The sequence below is a fragment of the Daphnia carinata genome, chromosome 3 (genome assembly GCF_022539665.2).
Source record: "Daphnia carinata strain CSIRO-1 chromosome 3, CSIRO_AGI_Dcar_HiC_V3, whole genome shotgun sequence".
Lineage (NCBI taxonomy): Eukaryota > Metazoa > Arthropoda > Branchiopoda > Diplostraca > Daphniidae > Daphnia > Daphnia carinata.
This window is the reverse complement of record NC_081333.1, coordinates 12,291,663-12,314,723: the sequence shown is the minus strand read 5'-3', so window position 1 is coordinate 12,314,723 and position 23,061 is coordinate 12,291,663. Positions and strand designations below refer to the sequence as shown.

The following is a 23,061-nucleotide window of genomic DNA, read 5'->3' as shown; positions in this document are numbered from 1 at the left end:
GAGAAATTCAGCCTTATCTCTTATGACCGCTTCTACCGCCCATGATGGAAACTTATGCCTACGGAAGCCTTCAAAAGCATAGACAGAAAACATGCCAGCGCTACCCAAAGCATTTGTGCCAAACGATGTTATGTAATGCACTGTTATAGAATACTAGATTACAATTTATTTATTATACAACACTATTCGTAGATATGTTGTGTATGGGAAAAAGAATTGCGGGTGTCGGTGGTAGTGTGGTGGTAGATACAGTCACAACCAACAAAAAACTTACGGGTATTGAAGAGGGTCACATAGCCCGACGATTAGCTGCCTGCATCCATGAACCTAGTGGCCATAGGGAGACTTACCAACAACCTACAAGCTACGATTATCTCTTCTCTACCTACGTGGTCGATCTTCAACGTGTAGTTGTGAAACGTCTGTATACGTGTTGAGTTGTTGTGAGTGTCATACGTGTAGTATTGTTTGTTTTCTTGTAATGTGGTAGTATTTTTAGCTGGCCTTTTTAGGCCATAGTTCTTGATGAATATCTTCGTTGAAGATGACTTGATGACGTAACATGTATGAATACAATGGGAGGGAGGGCGTGGAGGAGGGAGGAGGAGTAGGGCGTGGAATTTGGCAATTGGAGGTGGCGGGAACCGAACCTGGGGAAACTGATTACAAGGGAATGGCGATAGCCACTGTGCCAGGTCCGCACACTCCAACAAAACATTTCTTTTGGATCACCTGTATAAATAAGGAGCTTATTTACACCTTTTGCATAGGAGATGGCTCGGCGGTATGGCGTAGGAATGCCGTTCTATATGCCTTATGTTCAAGTCTCCACGGCGGTTATTTTAAAGGGAAATTTCAAGTGGGCCATGCAACCACTGCAATAACTGGGCTTTGCTTTTCTAATTTTGATTAAATTGAATAATAATTAATAATTATTTGATATTTTCAGCGGCTGGAACGAAACCGCATTCATGACACGTAATTTTCGTGACGCTATTCGAATTTAAGCTTAGCCAAAATTTATTCACTTAGAGTTTTTATGTATATACTAATTTTCTTTTTGTACGGTCTTCGTGTAGTTTGTTAACGTAGGTTGCGTGCATTGTGAAGAGGCAACTAACCGAATTATTTTTTTCAAATGGCGAATTTTCAAAGTGACGTATAGGCAGGCGGTGTTCATTGGGTTTAAGTCTCACCTGTTTTATCGCCTCAAGTGGTTGTTTTTCAGTTAGCCCATCGGCACAGCTAATTGTTTTTTCATTACCTTTTTTGTTTTGACAGTTCCAGGAAGCAGGAATAGAGGGAAGGGGGATCAAAAGTCCATCGTTGACCGCCTTTTTTCTCCTTTACGTGGCAGTTTTTCATTACTCTACCTCTACCTCAAGGTGCCCTTTGAAATTTTGCTAAACGAAACACGTGCCGCCCCCCAGCAGTTCAGTTCGTGTCGTCCTAAGAACAAGTGTTGTCTCAAATGCATGTGCCTGTGACAGTTCAAGCGCTAGTGGTAAGAGTTTGCCAACTAGCCTTTCATTTGTGTCGTGAACACGTAAAGGATTCGTTTTGCTTTGCTCCTATGCAAACACGTTACAAATGGCTTTCAAGTGTGTGCTTGTGCTTGTGCTTAAGACATGGATCGAAAGCAAACACTACTCTGTTCGTCTTTTCACAGCTGGCCAGCTCCAGGAGATGGTTCAACTTCAGCTAGAGCAGCCCAAAAGGAGGAGTCTCGTGTTCAAAGCAAGGTTAGCTAGAAACCGTTAAGAATTATCTATGTAACCGCGATTCATTGACTATTAGCTAGTTGCATAACAGTGCATAAAAATAAGCTAAAATCACTAGTCTCGGTAGTTTAAGGTCTGCTACATGTTTTAAAACTAAGAAAGCGCCAAGTTATATTGTCAATTGCTTTCGATTACACGAAAAACCACCGTGGGGTTTTCGTCCACGCCTCTCAGTTGTCACGCGACCTTTAGCTAGTACCACTAACGTTTTATTTACAATTGCGTACATGTAACGAAGCAATTTCGCGAACTTTCGTTAATGATACCTTTAGTAATTTCAACCGTAAATGATCCCTTCTAATTTCAAAGCAATGAATGAAAATGCGTCTGCCACCTGAACATGTAAATGTGCGTTAAATACTGTTGCGGATGGCACGCGATAGGCGGGGGTGTAGAACGGAACGATGTCCTCCGCCTTCCGCCGCTGGATGGCGGCTATGTTCATGCAGGGCTACAAGTTTTTCGTTCGCATACGGGTCCACGTTCTGTAGAAATTTGTCTATCCATCCGTCGATTGTTAAAAACTTCCAATGACGATCGAATATCTCGTGCGGAAGGCGTGGGCATCCACAATTTTCAACGGGTTTTTCAGCAAGCTGATGATTTCAACGATGATTCTTGTGCTTTTACATCTTTAAAAAAAATTGCATCATTCTCAGAATCATTTCCGACCACAGCAAATATTCTTATTTTGCTTCGTTAGACATAAAAAAGATGACAAATGATGCTTTGAATTCTTTTTTTCATTTTTGGCCATTGCGGTTCGTCAGATTTTTTTTTTTTTTTCCCTTATATTAGCGATGTATATGTCTATTACATCGGAGCGGCAATCGTCGCTGATGGTTGGTGGACGGGTTGCATTCGCATAATTGGTGGAAAAGACTCGTAAAGAACGAATGGAAAGCGGGGGCAAAGACATTTTCACAGTTTGATGGCCGGAACGTTTTGATCGTAAAGTTCAGTTGCTCGTTACACGATCCCCACCCGCGAAATATAATTGGGGCACCTGAAAGTCGTGTCCCCACTCCTATGAACAGTCCGTGACAGGACACGATGAGCAAAAACGCGGTGAATAGAGTGAAATTTCTCTTTGCATGTGTTCCAACTTGAGTCAAAGGAAGTAAGGAGCCATTGGTTGCATTACAACTTATTCAACGTCAGCCCCCCCCCCCCCCCCATAGCCCACCTGATTTATGTCGAAAGTTTTTGTAGCTCTACGCCAAGTCTCTGTCCCATGATCACTCACCTGTGGTTGTATAAAAAGAACAAGAAAAAATATCCGATTTGTTGTCGACATGTTTTGTCTTTTGTGCTTGTTGACGCAAGCAAAGGCTTTTGTTTCCGACCAAACTTTTCGGCTTCCAAGCTGAAAAGATAAAAGCGCCAGTAGATGCAGAGATCACGGGGGGTACGCGAGACGAGCAAGACCGACTTTTGATAATTGGTAGCGGGTTGGCTCTCCACTACGTAGAGTCGAAAACGCGGACATTTACCGATGTACAGTCGTAGGAGTTGCCTATTTTCTGTATATACACACGTGTATATAGAAAAGAGAATGAGCGAGAGCAACGCGCAAAGTAGAGAGTGGAGCGAAGTGGAGCGCGGCACAGCAGAAGCAGTCAGCAAGGAGCGAGCACAAAGCGAGCTTGTTAAATCTTCCGCCCCAGTGGAACTTCGGCAACTGATTTACATATCGAAATATTCCCCCTCCCTTTGCTCTGTATCATGTGGCACTAGCAGCAAAATAAAAAAAAACTGCGTAGAACAAGCCATTAATGAGTTAGGTACCGCAAGCAGATCTGTCGCTGTCAAGGTGTGCGCGCCCGTCCGCACGTTTTCAGACGCCATCGCTATAAGCGAGGGGGAGGGGGAATAAACAAACGCAGGAACGCCGCATGTTTCCGCTTGTTTCGTTTCGATAAGAATAAATAAATGGGGCACAATTACCGTGCAATTGAAAAAAAAAAAAAACAAATGCATCTTTGAGGTTTTTGCAATTTATGGAATACGACGAAGACGTTGTCCTGACGAACCCATCCAGCGCTACGTAGCGCTTCTTCCGGTGCCAGTATTGAAACTGCGAACCGGCAATAAAAACATTTTACGGGGAAAACCGTTGCTGTTAGTTTTTTTTTTAATGGCAATTTTATAATTGAAATATTGAAAAAATGTGGAGGGGAGGAAAAGTTGCGGATGCATTAAAATGCTGTTGCCAAGACATCCATCATAAATTGCTGGGCTGGAAATTTTCGTTTTCGTATCGAGTTACTCTTACGCGTTTTTAAACGGTATAGAACATTGCAACCGTTGCTGTTGAATAGACGTAAACGTTGCCTATAATCCCCGTAAAAACTGTGTGGAAGTAACAGACGCAATAAAAGCTACGCGCTGATTGTTCAACGGGCCGGCTGTATTTGCTATTTTGTACAAGAAAATTGGGATGAAGATGTCGTGTGTAGAATGCGATTGCGATGCGCACGTGTCCGATTGTCATTGCTCGATCCAGCGAGAAGGAAAAATGTAATTTTTCCCTCCATTTGTCTGAAGGTTTTTCATCTTTTGATGTCTCCGGATCCATTCATCGCCAATGTGCAATATATTTATCAATGTGACAGGCCAACACAAGCCCCCATTATTACAAACATACAATCGACACGAGGGTTCGGGCGGTAGATTTCTTAGAGAAACAACGATAGGTCATTCTGGTGTCAGTAATATTCCGGCGGTTGGATTGAGATTCAATCTTTGATGAAACATATTGCATCCGCGCCAACAGGTATCATGCAGCCTTTGTTACATAATGTGTCAACGGCCGTGTGTGTACGTCTTTTCATCACTCGTCGCGATCCCCTTGACCGTGAAGCATCCTCTTTTGTAACACCTTGACTTGGACCCTATTCTTTTCCCACTCAACAGGCCGCCGTAGCCAGTCAATGGTCCAAAGTATTTTCTCTTGTATTATTTGGTCGTTCTTCGGCGATGGTCAAGCGTAGGTTACAACCCCGCTACATCTATCACACAAGATGGTGCCCATTGTAGTTCCTTCCTCTTGACCGGCTCTATAACGGAGCTCAATGGTTCAAAAGGGTACGTACATTACACAAGGGCTATATAGTTGCTTTACACACAAATACGCAAGTGTCTATTGTAGTATCGAAAATCGAAAAAAAAATACTATAGATGACATGGGCGCATCAAGTTTGTTTTTGTTATCGCGGTTTTTTTTTTCGATTGTCAGAGGGGAGGGATTGTTGATGCCCCCTCTAAAGCAGATTATACTATACATGTAGTTATAGGAATAAGCGACGCGGAAACAAAGTTGAATGCACGTCATACCACACGTAAGGTTTCAAAGACCAAAGTAGAAAAAAAAAATGTACAGCCTCAAATAGATTAAACGATGAATGCGGTGCAAATTTGTGAATATGTACAAAGAGTTAAGTCCACCAGCAATTGTGTCGAGGAAAAGGGGGGAAACAAAGGTCGTCTAAATAAACAAATGAGAGGAGGAGGCATCAGAAGAATGGTATAATTTTTAATGTACATGTATAAAAATAATACTACAAGGGATTCTTTGAATGGCGTAAATGACGGAACCCACAGATGTCTAAATACTATGGCGTCTGAGAGGCTGAACAAGAATGAAACGGAAAGGAAAGGAAGAACGATAAAGAAATAAAGCCTTTTTGACGAGTGAAGTATTTAGACGTAACCACCGATGTAAATACTAGAATTAGATGGAAACAAGGCGAGATGGTGGGGAAATAAAGCAACAAACTCCTCCCATTTTCCATTCTTTCATCTGTAGTTTTTACAGAGTGTGAGAGACGTTTATAAAGTAATACCCGACAATTTCTTTTTTTCTTTTCTATTTTACCCCAAATAATGGCGATGTAATGTCATCCATCCTGCTCTCCTATAGAAACCTAGAAAGAAGAAGAAAAAAAAAAAGAGATAGTTATACACAACAAGGAAGCATGTATATAATATGTGGCCCTCATTTTCAACATCCACATTTGTAGTTCTATATGGGCGGTCGATTAGGACGAGAGTTCCAGCGGTTACCATTACACCAGCACCACGTTTAAAAACGTATAATTTTTATCCTTTTATTTTCCCTGTTTAAAAAAAAAAAAAAACGTTTCGCGTCGTGTCTATATTGCGGGGCGCTCTCCGCCGCAGATATTGAATATGACGTAATGATAAAAGTATATAGCCATACTGCTTCATTGTTCAAGTTTTCTCAATAATAATATAATGTGTCCTGATGCTCCCTGCCCAGCAGACTGCTTGCCCACCCCTCCTTTTTTTTTCAGATCTACTAATGTGTGTGAATTCAAGGGCTTTTGTCTCCGAACCAGCAGCGGTTGGGGGTGTAGAGGGGAGTTCGGTATGCGCAACGCAGAGAACTTTTTTTTTCTTTCTTTTTTTAAAATACATATAACATGTTGCGTCGCCGACGTCCACCCCCAGCGTACTGTGTACATATATACATACGTATGTGTGTGTGGATATATGTGTCTTTATGTGAAGGGTACGACGACAACAAGCTCAGCAGCCAGGGGCTTCCAGTAGTTCATCACGTTTGATTAAACCGCTCGCTTTTGCTCGCTGACTGAAAAGCATATAGAATGTCACCACTGTATACCACTCGAGAAAATGCAGTGTCTAATGTGTACAATATAATGTACTGTGTACATCTAACTCGCTTTTTATCTTCTTTTTGTTCAGTGCTCAATGAACGACCCTCATCAACCGCAACTGCTTGACAAACTTCCTACGTTTCTTTCTTTTTATTTTCCACGTATATATATATATTTTTTTATTCAGGGGAGGTTGATTTCCTACTCCACATGAGGGGGCAAACTCTTCTTATTTTTATAATAGGCACGTTCTTTTTTTATATTACATTTGTGGGTTCAGATTGTTGCTAACAAACTGTTTGTAGTTCAGGAAACGGCAGAGACAGTGTTGATAATGGGATTCTTCTTCTTGCATTTCGATTATTGCAAATATCCATGGCCAAAATCATTGTTTCCTTTCAATATTAACCACTGCTCGCAAACTCAATCACACTGGGAAATTATCACTGTTCGTATGTTTATATGACGTCCGTAACGAATTATAGTGCCTATTTCTGTCGGGATATGTTTCTCAGCTAAAAACAGTTGAACTCAAGGAACGAAAAATTGGAATATTAAGTTTGTATGGTATTATTAATGTCAAAACTTGAAGGCTTTGTGACTCATTTTTCCACCCTTAATAAATGGTAGGTGAGGGCACAAAAGGAAAAATCTTTGCGTGTAACAATAGGCCTCTGTTTCTACGTACAATTCATGTGAATACATGTAGACTATAGAGAGGAGTGAAACCACGGAGAAAGATCATATTTCACACCTTGCAATCTATTATAATCAAACGATTCGCATGCAAACGTACGAGGGGGTGAAAAGAAAACTGGCGATAAAAAAAGGAAATATTGAAGGGTGAGAAAGAGAAAGAAAAAAAAAAAGACCACCTAAGAAGTATACATGTATAATAACACACACCCGTTTTGATTTAAATAAACAAGAACATCACAACATGCCAAAGCGAACAAATACTTTTTTTTTTCACCTTTTATGCTTCTGAATGGGCAGGTTTCCGCCGCGCCACCCTGATGCGCAGTCTCAAAAGAGATGATAATGAAACGATCACAAGCGGTTACGTTGATCGTCTACCGTATAATAGATGTCTACTGTGTACTACACACTATATTGTACAGCGCACATACGCACCATTCGACGCTGTTTGGTGTCTGTGTGTGGACGGCCAATTTTGAGACGCAACGACAGTTGAACCAATGGCAATCGTTTAGGGGCTGGCCTTCCATCCGCACTCTTTACATAAACTGTACTCTCGTCTAATGCACACATGTGTGAACTGTCGGGACCGATGCCGCACCATCACCAGCTATAGCTAACTGGGTAAATAGACGTTGCACTCAAACATCTCTGGGTGGTTCCACACATAATAACGAAAAACTTTATTCCTCGCCGACACAGTTTGTCATCAACGTTGCACCGGAGAGGAACCATTTGTTTTTTTTTTGCTGCGCGTTATTAAAAATAGGCACACCCCGTATTGGCAATGAGAGTGTACTAGCGTGGCATTTGTCTTTTTGTTTGTTGTCTGCTTGTTTGAAAAGTGATTACGTTGTCTTCTATTCGAGTTGATTGTTCTCCATCAACAAGCGTCTTCCAACGAAAACAAGCGGCAGTTGGCAAGCAATTACAGCGTAAGATTAATCAACACATCCATTCTTTTAGGCCATGATCTCAATTTTATTTACTGACATCGTGACATGCTTACCTCTAGTGGAAGTAATTGTCTGACTGCCAGATGATGTAATAAGCCAGTTAGAATTTTTAAATAATGAAGTTGCCTATCAATAGTGAAGGCAAAGTCATGGATCTGTCATCGCATCGTAACAGCGGCCATCAAGTCCCCAGCGGAGACGGAAGCGGCGCAAGTGGCGCAACCGGTCCCGGATCAGGAGCTAATGGCATGATGAGCCCTCATGGCTTCTTTGCCGGACTTGCTGGACACATGGGTTCACCGCATCAACACCACGGCCATCACCAACAGCATCACGGCCAACACCATGCCGGTCATCATCATCACCATCACGGAGGGATTCCTCCGACGGCGGCAGCGGCCGCGGCCGCTATGCTCCTCCGCGCATCCGAGCGCTACCAGCGGACGCCCAAGTGCGCTAGGTGTCGTAATCACGGGGTCGTCTCTGCTCTGAAAGGACACAAACGCTACTGTCGCTGGCGTGATTGTGCATGCGCTAAATGCACTCTCATAGCCGAAAGGCAGCGCGTTATGGCCGCTCAGGTGGCTCTCCGCAGGCAACAAGCCCAGGTGAGACAAAAGGGATTGTTTTGAAAAATGAAACTCGTTTTTTTTTTTTGCAAAACAATCGGCGTTGATTTCCGCCGGTAAAAATGGGTCACTTTGATGTACTGGAACGGAACGTGCGATAAATGCGGATCGTCGATATCTTCTGTCTTTTGTCGTGGAGAATGTTTTATTACTCGGCACTCAACTCTTTTCTTTCAATTTTTTTTCCGTTTGTGTCGTCAGTTTTAACAATTTTGAAGGCTCAGTATTAATTATTTAAATTGTGTGTTGACGATTCTACAAGTAGGCCTATACGCGTGTGCAGTTAATGAACTTGCGGGGGGGGGGGGGGCTTTCCATCAGACGAATGAAATTGAAATTTCGAGTGAAAGCCAAAATCATGTGCCTTCCGTCATTCTCAATCAAAGAAATCCAGGCTTTACTAAAGGACTGCCCTGTTTTTGGAGAGATGAAGGATAGTTTGAATATGAAGCTTATTTTCTTTACCCTGCCAGACATATAGGCCTATTCTGTTTGTGTGGGATGGTTTAATGGTCGGCGTCATTGCGACCAGTTCAAAGGGTTATCCGTGCGCCGCAAACTAGTTCCCTTTTTCGTCGAAAACAGCCCCGTTTTAATGTGATCCTTTTTATAATCAATCACGCAAGATCGGATGAGTGGTGGTGTTTCATCTCCACCCATCAGCATCTTAGAATTTGTGTACTGTAAGTAGAAACCAGCGACGGGCTGTCCGCTCTAGGAAACGATTCGTTACGCAATAGTATAGATTCCCGATCCTACTTGATTTCTGGGGCCCCTTAACATAGGCAATTGTCGAGAGCGGTTTGTTTGTTATAACAAGCTTATTTAGATGAGATGACTCTTTAAAACGAACTTACAAAGCCATTCATTATGCCATGAATCTAACGTCTAAACTATTTTTGTTTCTAATGTTCAATAGGAGGAGAACGAGGCTCGAGAATTAGGGCTGCTCTATACTGTCCCTTCAGGCGGGATAAATAACATGAGCCAACAAGCTGGTTCACAAGGTCCGACCGGTCAAGAATCTCCTAGTCGCTCGATGAGCGATCGGAGCGGAAGCGGTGGGAAATCCGCCAATAGAGGAGAACCCATTTGCGACTCGTCTGCCAATAACGGCTACGAAAGCAGCGTGAAAAGATTGAACTTTTCTGGCCGTGAAGCTGGCCAACATCCGCCTGGATCGTTATCTTTGAACTGTACGACCGCAAACGAACGAGACGAATCGCCACATTATCATTCTTTCGTGAACAGAAAGGGCGAGGGTTTGCTAGGACCTGTCGAACCCATTTCTCCTGGAACCAACAGAGCCTCTAAGATGAGCAATAACAGCATGTCGCCCAAGAGTCCGCTTTTGATGGATTCGGATTCGGACGATGCGGGAGATTCCGACAACCACAGCCATCCAACAGGTAGAAACCCGTATGACTAGTTCATTTTAGAATTATCGATAAACGTGTAAGTGATGAGGTAGTGCGTGTTGATTAGGCATCAAACAAATCAATCAGTCGCTATTATATAGGTGGTCTAGGATGTGCTTCAAAGCGAGTTGTGAAATAGATTTTTCTTTATGATCGCGTTCATTTGGTATGCGGCTGCTGGATAATGAAATAATGAAGTGTCTCAATGTGCGTTTTGTGGGAGCTTTCTATCGTTTCGTTTTGCCTCTTACATATCAGTCCCCGCTCTTCTAAAACGCCATGAATCGTTAAAAAGAAATAATTGACTTAAAAACAGCAAGGCATTTGAACTCGTCCTTTTGATATCCATTCAAACTGCGAATGAAAATCGTATCAAAATAGAACATTTCGCTGCGATATTAAAGAGATAATGACATTGAAGAATCTCGCCGAACACAAAGATACCCTAGTTTTTTTTTTCTCTTTCTTTATATTATCATTCTTTACATCTTACTCGTGTCCTAGTATAGCTGATGGAAGAGAGCTCCTCTTTTCATTTCACATTGTTAGAGGAGAGTAGCAGCAATTTATTCATTGAGATTGATTCGGCAGTCGACGGCAATAAATGGCCCCTCTCGACACCTCGCCCTATCTATATCCGCTTTTGAAATATCTACACATATACAGACATATCAGCATATATGTGTATATTGCCACGGCACCATACAGCAAGAAGGAATTTGTCTTTCTTTCTCTTTTTTTTTTTTTATATTTCCCCAGTACGGAGATGTTGATGCTGGGGGAAGTGAAAAGTGTTTGAATGAGCGACTGATATAGGCTACTTGCCCCCCCCCCCCCCCCCCCCCCCCCCCCCCCGATCCGCCAACGCGCGACTTCTCAGCCCAGCATCCTTAACAATTTTTATTGAAAAGGGATGATAACAATGGACGATGGCATTTAGGCCTGGCGTTGGCCTCTGGAGCACAGGGAATATGAGGGCGAGACTGACTTCATCACGCGATGGATTCATATGGATCCATCAAAAGAGAAAAGAAAGAAAGAGCTTTATGGCGTAGCGTATTCTGTGAAGCAGCTGGCCTCAACAATTGCATCCGTGGAATGCGAATGTAGAAGCCATGTCAATAGGGAATATAGTACAGTAGGACATCTGAGCATTATCATCGTCCTTTTGTATTATTTCTTTTATTAATTATTAATTATTTCCACATCGCCCCCTCGCTCTTTAAACTGTAAAAAAACGTACGAGTTAATTACTTCGAATTATTTGTATCCGTTTCGCGTAAAAGACGAACCGGAATTACCATCTGATAGGACGAAATTCGATCTTCCCGATGTGGACGATAACGCTTCAGCGCTGGATGCGACTAGTGGGGGCGGCGGAGGTAGCGAGCCGGAAGCAGCAAGTAAAAGAGCACCGTTGGACACTCTCGCCAGACTTTTCCCGCAGACTAAACGAGCCACGCTCAAGTCTACTCTGGATAGATGTGATGGAGATGTACTGCGGGCCATCGAACAGCTCGTCTACCACAACAACAATCCGCAGCCGGACATCAACAACACGTTAACTACTAACGCGGTGAACGCGGAAGGACCTCCGGCTGGAAATCATCAACATAAACGCAAATCGTTACAACATTCGTCATCTGGAACGCGAGAAAAGCAGATGCCGCGATACAATCACCATCAGCACCATCTTCATCAGCAAGCGGAAGCGTCTCTGCAATGGAAGAATTGCCTATCGGCAGTCGGAAGCGGTTTCCCCAATGCTGGAAGTATGACCGGATCTTCGTCCCGACCTCCAATGTTTCCCATACAATCCAGCTACTTCCCCGCAGCTTTTGGCTACGGAGCGTCTAGTTTTTTGGCCGGGAGTTTCCTCCGGCCGGATTACCCCGTATTTCCTGGAATGAACCTACTGGCAGCGGCTGGCGGATCGGCCCAATCCGCACCGCTGGAGCCAATGAACCCGGCGGGGTATGCGGCCTATCATTCGACCCCCAACATCGTCCTACACCACACGAGCCCTGGCAGCGGCGGAGGCGCAGGAGGCGTCGTCAAACAGGAGAACGAGTTAGGGAGTGTAATTATATCTGAAAATCAGAGCAATTCTCCGCGATCCGACCGAAGTGAAAGGTCACCTTATTCCGATTAATGAAATGAATAGATTAAACAAGATTTTGGAAACACAACAATTATTTAAAATATCGCCGAAGTGAGGTGTGGTGGAAAATTATAGTTGGTGGACATCTCGTTCACCAATGTCACTCATCCCGCAGATGCGCATAGTAGCCTCTAGGCTACAATCTCGTTGTCATTCTCGTTTGATTACAGTTATGATAATGTAGCAGTAGATCCCGATTTCTTTTTTGTAAGTGTCTTTTTGCATCTCGGTGTTTTGGAATACGGTCGCGCAACTCGATAGTTAAGTACCCAAGTATCATTATGTCATTATTCACCGTGCTTGTTACCATTGATGGTTTCACGTGTTTCAAGTGTTGTAAAGAAAAACAAAAGAAAAACAAACAGAAAGAAAAAAGATTTTGTTAATAATCGTCGTGTAGATTCTCAAAGAAACATAGAGCTCCCCATTCTGGATGTTTTCGCCCCGGTTATCTATCTCGACGCCCATTTACATACGTGTTACATAAAGCTAATCACCACTGTAAGCAAACACAGTGTGATTTTTTTTTGTTCACCAGACTTTACATTTGCCATTTGAATCACATTTTCGACTTTTTAAAAATTATTTATTATTCGTAAATGTTTTTCGCTTCGTCCTTTCACATAATCCTTGATGTGTAACGCGTTAAATGAATCGCTGGCGTGTATATTATACCGTGTCCGATTAAAATTATTACAATGCGGGAGCGTGTCAAACGTCAGAGGCAGCCCTTCGCTCGTGTGACCATCACCCCCCCCCCCCCTTCTCCCTCCGTTCTCTCTGTGTAAATAGCCACCGCCGCTCGGTAATCTCTCTCTTACCCTAAATCTATTTCTTTGTGTCACCATGACATCTAGTTGTAAATGCAAGTATGCAAAGTGAAACCTTTGCAAATGCTAATTGACCGACGGAGACATCGCCGGCCGACGACAGCATCACGTCCACTCAGAACACACTTCACAAACACCCACGCACGGAAGAAAATTTAAAAAATAAATAAATAAATTTCAACATGGATGGCACATTTTCAAATTTTTCCCGCTTCAGGATTTAAATGAGTCGTTCTATCCCGCAAACTGTGCCAAGCCAAAACCATGAAATGGGGAGCGAACACCCACGCTAACCACCTATTATTGTACACATCATCTTCGCTGCTTTCCGAATACAAAGAGATTCAACAGTTTTTTTTTCCTCTTCGACTTAACAGACACAATAGCGACGTGCAAGAGTGAATTGAATTGAAAAGGCGAGAACCAACGGGAAACTGAGGAGGGGCTGCTGTGTGGGTGGTTTATTTTTGAAGTGGCCACACTGCAGAAGCCGAAGTCGGTATGGACGTGCTGCAGGTGATGTAGAGTGTGTTCATCTGCGACACGAAGGACCACAAGTAACTCTTGGTCTTGTTTGTAGTAATAGTCCCACACATCGTGTACAACAGTATAAAAACATATGACGTTTCTGATCGATTCAAAACTGTACCGACATACACAAGGAGGCAACGTGCAAGTGTTATACAATAACCGCTGTCGCCATACGAGTGCCGCGTGTGCGCTTGAATGGGCTAAAATTGGAACGCCTAATCGAAATGTCAGGCTCAACGTGCTTTTGGCGATGCGGGGCACGTCGCAATGACAACAGAACAAGAAGCGCCGCTTTTCAGGTGCTCGTGTTCTAAATGGCGAAACGATCGAGGGAATCGAGTTGCGGCTACCCGATAGATATCAAGTCCCAACTCGATAGAGAAGATGTTGATGATTCACAAAAGAAACGGCATTATATTGGATAACCAATCTAACGAGAGCCTCTCGAAGCGAAAATTTGATGGGCCAAAGAGTCGAGCGCTGAGGGAGCCGGCAACGTTTTATTATTTTTCTTCTTGCCTGTGCCAGCCGAGTGATTGTTGCTTTGCCGTCAGTCTATAGGCTGAACTAATTAGATTCTCTTTTGTCTTTTCTGATTAATTTGGAACATTTCAATGTGCCAAGACCATTCTTCATCGTCACATCAGCCGCAGCCGCACTACCAACGTTTTGCCGTCTCAATCCCGACAGCTAATGTCATTGTCTCGTAAAGAAACCATTCAACTCTCCCGATAATAATAATAATAATAGTAATTTCAACAGCTGTAAATGTAGTGGACTAGGCACGCACGCAAGGACTGTATAGCCTACTTTGCATACACACATCGTCAGCATCGCTCCGTAAATTACATTTGACTGAAAATCCATCCAGGCCACCGTTGCCCGGCCAACAGCGGCTTTCATCGTCTCGACACATTGGGACCTGAAAGTACGCCACAGTTTCAATGCCTCAGCAGCAGTTCTGTATGAGTAACAGACCTGTTGACTACATCTATATGCGTCATCTCGGAGCCACATTGAAACAAGATGTGGCATTTTTTTTTCTCTCTCTTAGAAAATGGCCATTCATCACGTCGAGGGGGTGAGCAACTATACGAAGAGAATAAAAGGCGCAAACAAGAGAGTCAAAAATTTAACCGAAAAAGGAAGAAATACTATGTATATATAAGCTAATGACTTGCGACGGAAACGCGGGGGGAAAAAAAGGCTTCAAACGGAAAAGGGCAAAAAGTCAAATAGGACGGAAAAATAACTGACAATATACATTTAAGGTAGCAAGAGTTCTGATGGCGTCCCCTCCCAACAGCCACTCAAACAAGAAAAGAGAGAAATAATACTGTTGGATAGAGTCTTGTCGGGGCCGAGGGTTCAGTACTTGAGGACTCGGTCAACACCACAAAGAAAAAGATGAGCTAAAGTGGGTACGTTCTCTCTTTGAACGACACAACCGCCGCCGCCACACAAGGACGCTCCCTTCTTCAAACTAAAAAGGAAGAAAAAAAGAACTCTTTTTTTTTTCGGTTGTGTTTCTGACACTCTTTTTTTTCCCATCTCTTTCCCTCTGTTTCGGGGATTTTAACTTTTCGTGTGTTTGTGCCCCACGATGGATGATCGGGAGTGCGTGATTTTTTGTGTCCAGTCATCGAGCGCATAACCTTCGTCCACACGTATTTGCCCGTTGCATCGATTTACCGCTTGGCTGTGTCAACCAGAATTCTTGTTTTGTTTTTTTCAAAAGAATTCTGTTTGAATTCTCTTGAGAACTTGCGGCTGTTACGTTAACGTTACGACGCAGAGTTAGACATCAGACTCTTCATATTTATCTTGTTACATACCTCTTTACTTCGTCTGTGTTTTTCCTTTTTTCTCGGTGATGTTGTCATCATTTTGCTTCTCATCTCTTTGACTAAACAGAAATTGGGGGGTTTTCCATATGCAGCGATGTCTTTTCTGTACTATTATATGGTCAGTAACGTACCAACATTCAGCAGTATTGAACCAGCACAAATAACAGACTGGACGATCTCTTTATAGTATATGCCTGCCGAGACATTTCGATTCCATCGGCACACAACACTTTTGCGCTCTGGGTATATTGCGTCTGAAAAAAAGGGGGGGGGGGGATAAAAGAAGGACATTATTATACCACTATAATACAAAGATAAAAAGGCACTTTAAAACGAGGGGAGTAAAAAAAAAAAACGACAACAGCAGCAGTCGGCAGAAGTTGTACATTGGCGTCCATGATGCCGCCGCGGTTGACCCAGCGAGTCTAAACTCTAAAATCAAACGATTAAAATTCAACAATGAATCGCTTTTTTTTGACCCTAGGCTTGAATTCAAAAATGAAAAAAAGGGGGACATAATGGTAATAAAAAAGGGAGACGTCTTGTGTGGTGTTGACAGTGCGATTTGAAAGACCAATAGCAAAAATGGGACGGCTCTTTTTGATTTGTTCATGTTTGGCCCCCGCCGGACAGCGTCCGTGCGTGTGTATGACTGGGTTATAGGCTAACATCCACCTTTAAAAAAAAAAACTGAAATAAAATAAATAAAAAGATGTTTATATGTGTACACGTCTGGCCGTCGCTCTTATTATTCTTCGAGACTGGGAACATTCACAATGGAATTTTGAAAATCACTCCCTCTCCCTCCTTCTTTTTCGTCCTAACGCATTACTAACATATAAATACATCTTTTTATGCCTTTTTCCCTTTTGTACACCATCGCTCGCCCTTCTCTATTTGAGCCACCCAACTACACTATAGACGCTCATCACCCTCGACGCTCTTCTTATTCTTTATAATACACATGAATGGGGTGCGCTTTCATTCACCAGACGTTCGCCTAGCAATCCCTCCGTAACCGGATTTCAATGTGAAAATTCAAACATTGATGGAGAGCAAACAGCTAGTTTTTGGTATTGGATTTGATAGACAGAAATGGAAAAAAAAATGAGTGATAGATAAACATGTTGTCACTCCGTCCAGTTGTGTAGCTAACGATCCCCCTCCCCTCCCTTTCTGCGCTCGTACAATGACTAATTCTTGATGTGGACGCTATATGGTTACGAGGCCTAATTTGATAGGGCAGGATTTCCGGATATTCATCCTTTTCGAGATATAGTGGTACACTGTATTCTGTCCCTTCTTATCTTTTTATTTGGCTGAATGTGTACACACGGATCGAAAGAATTCAAAAAAGATGCAGAATGATATATACGCGATGGAAACAAAAGTCGACGTTCCGGTGGGTCCAAAATCCGTGATGTCGATGCCCAGCGAGTCATCAGAGAATGGGAAAAAGATACGCTACGGGTATATTGTATTTTAAACATGATAACTTTATCCAGCGCAGGCAGTTGAAATTGTGGATTTTAAAAAGCAAGACGCTACTGCCACTTTCCTGATGTGTGAAGGAATCCTTAACAATTAGAATGTCTAACCTGAAACATCACTGCATTGAACTATCCGAATAGTTTCCCCATGCAGAAAGTGTAGTGATGAAATGATACACGAACGACCCCATTTTCACAATTTTTCTCTCAGTAGATGTAGATGGATCGTGTGGTTTTAAAAATAAACGGAAAAAACGGGTTAACACATCTGTGCGCTAGCACGTTCCGTCATTAACGTTGAATTAACGTGGCTAATTGAAAAATAGACTTGATTTTCGTAATTAACATTCAATTCTGCATCAAAATCATATATTTTAAGCCAGATTTGAAATTTGGCCAAAAATGAAAAAGTGGGAAGGCTATATAGCCTTCTCACTTTTGTCAAAATCAGACAAAAATCGAAATTTCGTGGAATACGTTTAAAATCACACGGTATACTCAGAATTTAATGTTGATTCAGAAAAATTGACTCGTTTTTTCATAAAATCAATTGCTTTTGAAATACACTGAATAAATATGATGTAGTTGATGTTAAGCCAAATTTAAAATTTGGCTAAAAATAAAAAAGTAAGAAGGCCATACATAGCCTTCTCACTTCTTCAATTTTCGTAAAATCCTACATTTCATTAAAAATACAGTATTCCGATTCGAAATTGATCACCGATCACGAAAATGGGGTATATTTTTATGTTAGGCTTCCGCTTTTTGAATTAATCGTAAAAAACAGAAGGCCGTGTTTATTTTGTCGGGCTTAAAATTTTTTCCTATTAAAAAATAGTATCATTAAATCTAGATAACTATGTATGATTCTGATTCAAAATTTAACAAGGAACACGAAAATGAAATTTGTTTTTACGTAGCGTTTATGGTGTTTGAATAATCAACGAAGTTTGATGTGTCACGCTGGCGCTGTAGCGTACTGGCGCGCTAGTAATGATTCGCACACACACTAATTTTATGTTTTAGATTACTCCAAAACTATAAACCCTACGTAAAAACAAATTCTATTTTCGTGTTCCTTGATTAATTTTGAATCAGAATCATCTATAGTTATCTAGATAATGCGATTATTTTTTAATAGGAAAAAAATTTAAGCCCGACAATATAAGCCCGGGCTTATTTTTCTCCAACTTTTATCGTTTTTTACATCTTATTCAAAAACTATGAGTCCCACGAGAAAACAACCCTCATATTCGTGATGCCCGTTCAATTCTGCATCGAAACCATGTATTTAAGGCGAAATCAAAAATTTTGCCAAAATTGAAAAAGTAAGAAGGCCTTCCCACTCTTCCAATTTTCTTCAAATCCTAGATTTCATTAAAAATACATTATTCCGATTCGAAACTGATCGCTGATCACGAAAATGGGGTATATTTTTATATCAGGCTTCTTGTTTTTGAATTAACCGTAAAAAACAGAAAATCGGGCTTAAAAAATTTTTCTGTCAGTGTATGTAGAGAATTAACTAGAAACGTGATCGTTAGATGACGATAGCAGTAAAACAGAAAAAAAAGGCCAATATTTTTTATTTTTATTTTGGGTAAAACGGATTGCCATACCTCATAATATTCTGCAATCAGTATTTTGATATGGCAATCCGTTTTACACACAAAAAAAAAATTTCGCCAAAAAAAAAAAAAAATCGCACTTTTTTCTTTTTTCCGACACGTAGCCATCTACCGCTCAGACTCGTTATTACTGGCGTAGGCAATTTCAGTCCATTGGATGCCATACGCAGTTAGTTCAGTAGCATGGATGGAGAATAACGCGTGGCCGGAGGAACAAATGAAAAATGGATAAGATAATACAACAAAAGGATGGTAAGTATGAAGATTATTATATTGGTATTCAATTATTAATTATTGTTTATTAGATCAAATTATGAAGCTGCAGGCCCAATTATTGGAACAACACAAAATATTAGATAACAGCAAAGCTAAGGAGGGTAAGGCCTAATATGTAATGATTCTATTTATTTGCTTTTATTCATTTGTGTTTTGTAGCTCAAATTTTGAGTCTACAAGCTCAGCTAGGGGAAAAGAAGAAATTGGAACGGAACAGTTTCCAAACAGTGAAGGAGGTTTTTCCAAACTCATCCCTAACTGAACATGAGGATGAATTGGCATTAGGCGAACAGTCAGGTACCTAAACTTTTCAAATAAGAATTCAAAATAAGTATAGAATTTTAACAAACAATTATTTATTGTTTAGTTATTCAGTCTACCACCTGACAGTGTGTTAAAGTTAAATTCTTTTAGTGCTGCACTAAAAGAATTGTTAGTAATAAGTCCATGCAGCGAAGGAAGTGAACACTTGTGGGACCGTATTTGGGCTGAAAATGGGTGTGGTAAGGAAACACAGAAATAGCACGAGTTCAACATAAAACATGAATTAGGTACTTTTCGGTTTTTTGTCTATCGAAAAAGTATTTTTAATGCTATTATTTTGCATTCACAGAATTTTAGTGGGGGATCAAGTCAAGTCTGGAAGTGTTACAGGATGGAAGAGTGAGCCTACAGTTGAAAAACACTGAAAGTGCATTACCATTAAGGTATGAGGTAAAGTAATAGAGTATGCAAATTGTCTAATGAGAAGTACCATCTTGTGTGAATGAATCCTGTGTAACAGCATTCCTTTATAGTTCTGTCACAGCTAGAAGCCTCAAATAATTCTGCTTCTCTTGCTAAAGAACAACTTGTCCTTTACATTCAGAGTGTTGGTGAAGCTGGGTACTTAAATGGCCCTAAAGATGTTTCATTTCGTTGGCATTGCAGCGATGAACATCATACATGGACTCTTTAGGTATGAAAGGAATTTTCTTGAAAATTTTTTAATTTATGACAAAGCATTTCTCCTGCTTTTTGCCAACCATGTCTAATCTAAAAAAAAAAATTTATCCAATAGGAAAGGATTTTCAGCATACTGGGAACACAACTATCAACAATGCAACATTCTAGGGCTGCTATTTTATCATTCAAGAGCCTTATACAATGATTTTCATCTGCAATTTGTATGGCCTTTCCCAAGCTTCTGCCAGAAGTTGAATCTATAAGTCATGTAAGTCACATGAGCAACAATTGAGATGCTTAATGGTGTTGTTTTTCTTTTCTCAGCATAGGTTAATAGTAACATTGAATCTGAAAAGATTCTTGGTTGGGGCAAGACACTGAATAAATTGTAATGATTGAATGGATGACATGACATTTCTATACTTAATTTGGATTCCCGAGACGGTATTTTATATTTAAAAAATTGAAGTGCATATCTGGGCTCCCTTCCTTTCCGTAGCCCCGTTTCCCCTTGACTCGTAATAAGCCCGTAGGGGGTCATGCCCCTACTGTACGGTATATATAAAAACAACATATACCGAGGTTTGGAGGGCTCTGGCCGGAAAGGGGACGTGGGGGTCCGCTTAGTCCGATGATGTGTTCACGGAGGGCGAAGTGGCAACCCACAAATCCGAACTAAAGGTTAATCGCTCCTGTAAAAATGTTCCAAATCTTCAGCTCTTCTTCCGGCTTCTCTTAGCCAATCACCGGGTAATCTCCCCGGTGGGTCAACAAGGCAGTGTCTCCCCCTGCCTGGGTTGACGGCAACTTTTGAAAGGGCTATTGTGCCTTTTTAAAGTTGCAAAAATAATTGTAATGTGCAGAGAATTGTCAATAAAATTTTTTTTATAAAATATTTTTTGCAAAATTTGTTTCATTTATCAACTTTTTTTTTTGCTTTGTTTTATATGTTTTTGTCACCTTTGATGGTAAGGTGACATTGGTTTCCGTTGGTTTATCGTTTATGTGTAAACATTTTATTATTATCCAGGGATCGAACACTGGATGTTCGGCATACCGCGCCGATGCTCTACCAATGAGCCATGAATCATATGATGTCAAGTTGGCTTTTTTCTAGTGACTTGTGGACTTGCATTTACACTTAGAATAAAACTGATGTGCAATTCTGCAATATACTCTTCTACATTTATTTTACTTCTTACATCTTCACTACTATTTTACATCTTCACACATCTACTGAGGTTTGAACCAAGGGTAACAGGTATCACAGCTAAAGGCTCTTCCACAGAGCTATGAACCTTATGAAAGCATTAGAAGATAGACATATAACTGTGAAAGACTGCATAAACATCCTAGACGATAACATTTGATATGCGATAATAAAATATTTAGATATATCTCGTGGCTCAGTGTTAGAGCATCGGCGTTACACGCTGAATGTCTGGGGATCGGTTCCCATACGAGTAAAACAAACTACAAAATTACTTCCAAAAAATATCCAGATGTTACACATTGTTCCTTGAATCTAAGTTAAAGAATTCATAGAGTGTAATGAATAATAATTGAATACTTACAGATAAACGATAAACCAATGGAAACAATGCTTACCATCAAAGGTGACAAAAACAAATAAAGCAAAGCAAAAAAAAAAAAAAAGTTGATAAATATAATGTGTGAACACAGCTAACACAGACAATGAAAGAAACAAATTTTGCAAAAAATATTTTATAAAAAAAATTTTATTGACAATTCTCTGCACATTACAATTATTTTTGCAACTTTAAAAAGGCACAATAGCCCTTTCAAAAGTTGCCGTCAACCCAGGCAGGGGGAGACACTGCCTTGTTGACCCACCGGGGAGATTACCCGGTGATTGGCTAAGAGAAGCCGGAAGAAGAGCTGAAGATTTGGAACATTTTTACAGGAGCGATTAACCTTTAGTTCGGATTTGTGGGTTGCCACTTCGCCCTCCGTGAACACATCATCGGACTAAGCGGACCCCCACGTCCCCTTTCCGGCCAGAGCCCTCCAAACCTCGGTATATGTTGTTTTTATATATACCGTACAGTAGGGGCATGACCCCCTACGGGCTTATTACGAGTCAAGGGGAAACGGGGCTACGGAAAGGAAGGGAGCCCAGATATGCACTTCAATTTTTTAAATATAAAATACCGTCTCGGGAATCCAAATTAAGTATAGAAATGTCATGTCATCCATTCAATCATTACAATTTATTCAGTGTCTTGCCCCAACCAAGAATCTTTTCAGATTCAATGTTACTATTAACCTATGCTGAGAAAAGAAAAACAACACCATTAAGCATCTCAATTGTTGCTCATGTGACTTACATGACTTATAGATTCAACTTCTGGCAGAAGCTTGGGAAAGGCCATACAAATTGCAGATGAAAATCATTGTATAAGGCTCTTGAATGATAAAATAGCAGCCCTAGAATGTTGCATTGTTGATAGTTGTGTTCCCAGTATGCTGAAAATCCTTTCCTATTGGATAAATTTTTTTTTCTAGATTAGACATGGTTGGCAAAAAGCAGGAGAAATGCTTTGTCATAAATTAAAAAAAGTTTCAAGAAAATTCCTTTCATACCTAAAGAGTCCATGTATGATGTTCATCGCTGCAATGCCAACGAAATGAAACATCTTTAGGGCCATTTAAGTACCCAGCTTCACCAACACTCTGAATGTAAAGGACAAGTTGTTCTTTAGCAAGAGAAGCAGAATTATTTGAGGCTTCTAGCTGTGACAGAACTATAAAGGAATGCTGTTACACAGGATTCATTCACACAAGATGGTACTTCTCATTAGACAATTTGCATACTCTATTACTTTACCTCATACCTTAATGGTAATGCACTTTCAGTGTTTTTCAACTGTAGGCTCACTCTTCCATCCTGTAACACTTCCAGACTTGACTTGATCCCCTGCTAAAATTCTGTGAATGCAAAATAATAGCATTAAAAATACTTTTTCGATAGACAAAATACCGAAAAGTACCTAATTCATGTTTTATGTTGAACTCATGCTATTTCTGTGTTTCCATACCACACCCAGTTTCGGCCCAAATACAGTCCCACAATTCTTCAGTTCCTTTGCTGCTTGGACTTATTACTAACAATTCTTTTAGTGCAGCACTAAAAGAATTTAACTTTAACACACTGTCAGGTGGTAGACTGAATAACTAAACAATAAATAATTGTTTGTTAAAATTCT

The 23,061-nt window shown here is 41.0% G+C and overlaps 2 protein-coding genes across 3 annotated transcripts in view; both read left to right on the top strand.

Moving 5' to 3' along the window:
* LOC130698569 (coactosin-like protein) overlaps positions 1-23,061 on the top strand; it is a 59,332-nt gene that overhangs the window by 11,301 nt on the left and 24,970 nt on the right. The window lies entirely within an intron of this gene.
* On the top strand, positions 7,847-13,368 carry LOC130698515 (doublesex and mab-3 related transcription factor 3-like). The gene is made up of 4 exons (XM_057521182.2): positions 7,847-8,058; positions 8,216-8,687; positions 9,628-10,117; positions 11,413-13,368. Exons 2-4 carry the CDS (start codon positions 8,229-8,231, stop codon positions 12,276-12,278), a joined length of 1,815 nt encoding a protein of 604 aa, XP_057377165.1. The 5' UTR covers positions 7,847-8,058; positions 8,216-8,228; the 3' UTR covers positions 12,279-13,368.